The 6865-nt window shown below is 37.9% G+C and overlaps 1 protein-coding gene across 1 annotated transcript; it reads left to right on the forward strand.

Annotated features, from left to right (window-relative positions):
- Positions 1 to 3088: 3088 nt before the first annotated feature.
- Positions 3089 to 5815, forward strand: ccr6a (chemokine (C-C motif) receptor 6a). The gene is made up of 2 exons (XM_053489137.1): positions 3089 to 3479; positions 4103 to 5815. The coding sequence occupies exon 2, from the start codon at positions 4121 to 4123 to the stop codon at positions 5273 to 5275; it is 1155 nt and encodes a 384-aa protein (XP_053345112.1). The 5' UTR covers positions 3089 to 3479; positions 4103 to 4120; the 3' UTR covers positions 5276 to 5815.
- The last annotated feature ends 1050 nt before the right edge of the window (positions 5816 to 6865 follow it).

Below are 6865 nucleotides of genomic sequence, written 5' to 3' on the forward strand. Positions count from 1 at the left end.
GTTCCTTTTTTTCATGTGGTTTATTGAGATATATTTTGTCGCAGTTTAAAAAAACCAACATTGTAGATTATCAGTTGTTTAAATCAATTAACAGTGTAAATTATCCCCCGATTGCTGTGTGCATGTGTCTGTAAACTTAACATGATGCTTCAAGCAACACATTAAAAAGACTTTCAGATTGTTTCAAAGACTCCTCCTCGTTCAAATACATGTATGCGCTCAGTGTTGAATGCACACAGTTACGCACGGCAGCTGTGAAGCAAACTTGCGGCAAGCCTGGTAAGCACTTTTGTTTCCTTTTAATTTGCTTTCATTTTATTTTTATTTTTGCTTACAAAAGATTAGTCTGTGTTTTTTATACACTGAATTTTTTAAGTAAACTTAAAATAAATAGTGGCATTATCTTGTGTTTGTTGAAGTTCATGTAAGTTGCTAGGGTTGCACTTTTATCTTATTGTCTTTTTTTTTTATTTTTTAACTTAGTGAAAAAAAATCGTTATACAAAAATGCGTAACTAAGCTGTGATGTTGTGATGGAAAAAAAAACAGTGGTCAATATTGTTATAAAATTATATATTATGTATAGGTAAAATATGGATTTCAAAAGTGAAATTTGGACTGTGTAGTTAGTTAAAACTTTGAATAAAATTAAATTCTGCACATTAAATTCTAACATTTCAAACAGTCAATTCTTTTTTTTTTTGCAAAAAAATACTCTGTTTAAAATTAAAACCAAAGATTTTTGTGCCACATAATATTTTTTTCCCGTTCATAAGCTAAATACTATACTTGTTCCCTGATCGGTTAAAAAAAGAACACAAAGGTTACAGCAGCCCAAAATAGTCAATTTGCATACATCAAAAACCAATATATAACCTTACTCTAATCTCAGGCTCATTATTTGAATATTTTCAGTAATAACTTTTTTTTTTTTTATCTTAATCTGGTTGTTTTTTGTTTTTTATTCTTTCATAGAACATATTTTGTTGTTCTGCATTTAGGTTTCAGTTAACTTGTTTATTGTCTACTGTCTTTTTTTAGCTATCGGCTTAATTTTAACCAATTTAATTAACTCAAATGGATTAACACTGTACAGGTTCAATAATTCATATATTTGATGAGAGTGGACAGTGTTTTTCAGCAGTGAAACTTTTTTTTAACGATCCTGTACCCTTTAACTGTGTTTTACGTACCATGTGGTGGGAACCACTAATCTAGATTTGTTTTTTAGGCTTAGGTGACACATTAGATTTTATACTTATACAAAATTTATTGATACAAAAACTGATAAAGAAAATGAATACTGCTGAGGAATCCACTGAAACCACACAGTCCTATAGTTATGTAAGTTCTGGTACATTGCCGCCTTCTGGTAATTCTCTAAAATTCTCAAACTGTATAAATAGGTCATTGGCACTGAATCATGGCTTTTGATGGCTTTTAGAACGTGTATGTGACCTGGTTCCTGCAAATTTCCTCTTTCTGCATTATGAAAATGACGACTTACTTCAAAGGAACATTAAACCTTCAGATCTTGATAAGTTGTTTATTCACTTCAGAGGATATATGTGTGTGTGTGTGTGTGTGTGTGTGTGTGTTATGCGTGTGTCAGAGAGAGACTTTTAGAAAGAGAATCAAGCCCACCAGCTGTCAGTTCACAACTACACTTATTACTACTCACCATGTCTTATTTATTTAACAGTGGTGTGTGATAATGTTCTGTGACAGAGCAGTGGTAAGAAAGGCACACACCTGTCTGTATAAGGTCCCACAGTTGACAGTTCATGTCAGAGCACAAACCAAGCATAAAGTCAAAGGAATTGTCTGTAGACCTCCGAGACGGGATTATCTCGAGGCACAAATCTGGGGAAGGTTACAGAAACATTTCTGCCGCTTTGAAGGTCCCAATGAGCACAATGGCCTCCATCATCTGTAAATGGAAGAAGTTCGAAACCACCAGAACCCTTCCTAGAGCTGGCCGGCCATCTAAACTGAGCGATCGGGGGAGAAGGGCCTTAGTCAGGGAGGTGACCAAGAACCGGATGATCACTCTGTCAGAGCTCCAGAGGTCCTCTGTGAAGAAAGGAGAACCTTCCTGCATCTTCCTGCACCATCTCTGCAGCAATCCATCAGGCCTATATGGTAGAGTGGACAGAGAGTCTTATCAGACCTGAGAATTTTGTTTCTCATGGTCTCAGAGTCCTTTAGGAGTCGTTCCATTGTGTCCTTGTTGACTATATTGGTCCTCTGCCTAGAACTAAGTCTGGAAATCCAGAAGGTTTCCATAAGTTGTTCCTTTATGTAAAATTACAACTTCTGTTGTGATTAGAGCACTCAAATTTTCACTACATTTGATTTCCCCAAGGTTGGTCAGACAGTTTCAGAAACAAATTTTATGTTTAAGCTGTTTTTACATGTTAAGTGCCCAGACAAGTTCCGGTTTTAATTTCCAATTCCTGGTACATCTTTGGCTGCAAAATTTTCTAGTCCCTATGTTATCAAAGAAAACTTGGACAAACTATGTTATCTACACTCTTGACTGTAAGTGCAAGACATGTGTCTGTTATGTTAATATGCTGAAGGCATATGAAGCTCATGGAAGCATCTCTAGTTCTGTAGCCAAGGACTTGAGGAATGGTAATGTAGTCCTGGCTGGATTCATTTCTGTACTAGATAAAAGGGAGGCGAAGATTCAGATGTGTTAGTACCATGTTCACTGCAAGCCTTTTATAAATGTTCAAACTCTTTTGGATCATTTGCATGATCACCAGAAAAGTGGTGATGAGTGCCTAATTTAAGTTCCCTAGCATTTTTCAGAATGTTACTTTTTTAAACCACAGTTTTGCAAAATAACATCTAATTTACCACAACTATACTCCTCAAGCAGCTGGCTGATCATATCAATTTTACGAGAGCAGTGATAAAGGAAGTGGTTAAATATTTATTGGAACATGGAACCTTGAAGTTAGTGCTGTTAAAGTCCCTGATTCTTGTACTTTGCCAAGGACAGATGACTGACTAGCTCATTTTGTGTCAAAGTTAGATTTGCCTAAGGGTTATTGGCCAGTACAGCTGACGGCTCATGCTTAAGAAATTTGTTGCTCATGCATAGTTTTGCTTTGTTTTCGCAAACAGGTTTGCTGTTTAAGGAGGGTGTGTTACGCATCATTCTGTTGCTGTTTTTCCGCTCTGCTTCTTTTCCTTGTGTTGTCCTGCTGTTGGTGGAGCCCTTGTCACTCCCAATTAATGATTGTCTGAGGTGACCAATGAGGAGGCCAGTGGCCAACCAGAAAAGGCAGAGACTACTGGTTATAAGCAGCACCTTGAAAATCTTTCTTACTTTCGCTTTGTTTTTTTCCACTCTTTCTTATACCCTTTACTTAGCCTTTCTGATGTCAGCTTTAACTAGTTCTGCTAGCCCAATTAGCCTTTGTTGGTTAACTTAGCTGTCTTATACTAGCTCCCTTGGTTTGAGAACAGGTAAGACCGTGCGCGCACCTACATTTCACCACATAGGTATGGACGATTGTTTAGGCACCCCAGGTTAGAGGACCGGTGCCACCCCTTGTATCTTGATTAGCTTAGCCTAGAGTAGTCAGCTAGTGATTTGCTACTAGCTAGTAACTTAAAATACAGCCTAGAGTACTTACTTTTACCATGTTCATTTCTTTGGCATTGTCCCAGTTCTTTTACCTTAGTGGGTCTAGTTTTCTGTTTACCTTTTTGTGTGTGTGTTTTTTTTTATTTATTATTATTATTATTTTTTATCGGCCATCCTGTTGTATTTTTGTGTACGTTAAAGCCATAACCTTTTTCTATATCTGGCGTTGTTACCTCCACCCAACAATCCGGACAGAAATAGTTTGTTAATGTTCTCACCCTTAGAGAATAGTCGTAGCTGGTAGGAATGTGACAGACATGCATGATCAAAATCTAGCAAACTGATTAATGTAAACATCTCATGTTGCTTTATGATTATTTAAAAATATTTGAATCTTTTATGTAAAATAATAAAATGAAATAGTTGAAAAAGCAAGCACTGTTAAGATTGTGTTCACTTTGATTAAATGTTTTTTTTTTTTTTACTGTTCTGTTCTCCACAGTTCCAAGAGGTGAAAAAAATGAGCGGGGATTATTATGCCTATGATGATGAAATGGAGAGTCCATGTGAGCTGAGTAGTGATACAGGTCACTCACTTAAGTACTTTCTCCAGGTCTACGTTCACTCCCTTATCTGCATTATTGGTTTCGTTGGTAATACCCTGGTGATTCTTACATATGCTTTCTACAAGCGCACCAAGTCCATGACGGATGTTTACCTTCTGAACGTGGCCATAGCCGATGTCCTGTTTGTAGTGGCCCTGCCTCTTATCATCTATAGTGAGCAGAGTGGCTGGGCTTTGGGTGATTGGTCCTGCAAGCTGTTGCGTGGTGTCTACAGCATCAACCTGTACAGTGGCATGCTGCTGCTGGCTTGCATCAGTTTGGACCGCTACTTGGCTATTGTACAAGCACGACGCTCCTTCAGATTCCGTTCGAGCATGCTGGTCTACAGTTATATCATCTGCGCAGTGGTCTGGCTTTCAGCCTTAGTCCTGACTTTGCCTACCTTCATCTTCTACCAGCGATACAAAGACAGTGAAATAATTAATACAACATTTTTTGTATTTCCAGCCATGGTTTCTAGCAGTCCGTATTCTACTGAGGAACCACGTAAGCCACAAGAGGATAAACAGATATGTTTCTTCCGCTTCAATGACAATAACACTGCAAAGCGTATTAAGTTGCTAGTGCCAAGTTCCCAGGTTGCTGTGGGCTTTTGTGTACCATTGTTGGTCATGGGCATCTGTTACTCCAGTGTGGTGTTCACACTCCTGCAAGCCAAGAACTTCGAAAGGCACAAGGCTCTGCGCGTGGTCCTGACGGTGGTGCTGGTCTTTATCGCCTGTCATCTGCCCTACAATGCAGCACTGCTTTACGACATCATTTACATGTTCTCCCTTACAGATTGCAGCCATTATAAAAACACACAACTGCTGCTGATCATCACTGAAAGCCTGGCCTACCTGCACTGCTGCCTTAATCCACTGCTCTATGCCTTCATTGGTGTCAAATTCAGGAACCATTTCCGCAAGGTGGTGGAGGATCTCTGGTGCCTTGGGAAAAGCTACGTCGGGGCGCGGCGCACGTCACGAATCACCTCCGAGGTGTACTTGTCCTCACGAAGGTCTGTAGACAGTTCCGGGAACGAAAATGGCACGTCCTTTACCATGTGAAACATGGGCTGGGGAATTTCTTTTTATTTTATTTTTTTTAAAAGAAAAAAAAAAACATTTAGTCATTGCATACAAATGAGTTTAGAAACAGTCATGTCTATTCATGTTTACTTTTTGTATTTGTACATAAAGTGCTTTAATATATATAGCGGTCCGCTGTTACATTATTTCGTAAATGATGAAGGCTTTAAAATCTTTCATTAACGTTATTATTTATCTCGATGGTCAATGGGAAGAATTTGCAGAAGGTGGATTGAGGATCAACGTCAGAAACATCTAGGTGACTGTAAAGGATGATGTATCTGAGGTTTTTTGGGTGTGGTGCTGGTACGAGTGTAACAGCAGCAGGAGCTTTGCTGAGGTTCATGAACACAACAGTGTGTAAGAGATCTGCAGCTACTGTACTGATCAAGCACCTACTGTACTTAGTTCCTCTGTTGTTTGGAGAGTTGATGGACATGGGTCTGGGATATGACAATGTGAGAACATGAAGGAAATGTTATTGATATAAATAAAGATACATGTATCACTCTGTTTGCATGTTGGAAACTGTTGTTTTGTTTGCAAACAAGATTACAGCATGACTGTATTCTATTGTCAAATAAACTTTTTTTATTATTTTTAGCTACAAACTGATCCATTAAATAAAAACAGTAGTTAACAGATAAATGACTACTTGCAATGATAAATGTTACATGACATGTTTTTCTATTTACACGGTTATGATGGAAATGAGGTTGGTTCTTCTTTGTGTTCACCAGGCACACCGTGACAAAGTTTTCAGAATGAGCTACTGGATGACTATAGGTTGTCTGTTCTTTAAAACTTCATTAGCTAGTAGCCTATAGCAAACGTCATGAAGAATAGCCTATTGACTTCATTTCATTTAAAGCAAACATACACGTTGATGACTTCAAGATACCTTACTCACTCATCGTCCATACTGGGGGCCTGGAGGCTATCCCAGGAGACTTGGGACACGAGGTGGGGTACACTTTGGACAGGGAGCCAATCCATTGCACAGATCAAAATTCAAGAGACTTTATTTGCAATTTGTACGCAATATGAGTGCATAGAATTTTTTTCCGCAGAAACTCTGAGTCAGTGATTGAAGAAAAAAAAGTAGAATGAACATATAATACAAGAAGAAGGATTTAAGCTAAATGATCTATAACACTATATAGTTCTAGTACACTGTGGTATGTTTTAAACATGATCCCCTGATATTGCTACTTCAAATTTACAAATTGCACTTTGTCTTTAAGGTTTAGTTACACATTTGATGTCAGTTTTTAAATTGCACTTTGTTCTTAGATAATAAATAGGTAAAGGATAGTGATTGTGAACTCAATCTCATCATCCTGTCCCATCAAAAGCCTGTGCTGCTTAATGCTAAAGATTTACTTCAGACTTTTTTCTCTTCCTCAATAGGAGTTGTTATTTGTCTTGGGGACAGTCCAACCTCAAACTTAGCAACAATCTGGCCTTTTCAAAACTTAAAATAACAGGAAACAAACAGTGGCCATAACAACACATTTTTGTGCATACATTTATTCAGAAACTATAGAAGTCTATTTACATCTCACAGGT

The sequence above is a fragment of the Clarias gariepinus genome, chromosome 27 (genome assembly GCF_024256425.1).
Source record: "Clarias gariepinus isolate MV-2021 ecotype Netherlands chromosome 27, CGAR_prim_01v2, whole genome shotgun sequence".
Classification (NCBI taxonomy): domain Eukaryota; kingdom Metazoa; phylum Chordata; class Actinopteri; order Siluriformes; family Clariidae; genus Clarias; species Clarias gariepinus.

Bases quoted from the DNA above. Each gene is read 5' to 3' on its own strand.
- ccr6a (XM_053489137.1), top strand. From the start codon at position 4,121: ATGAGCGGGGATTATTATGCCTATGATGATGAAATGGAGAGTCCATGT.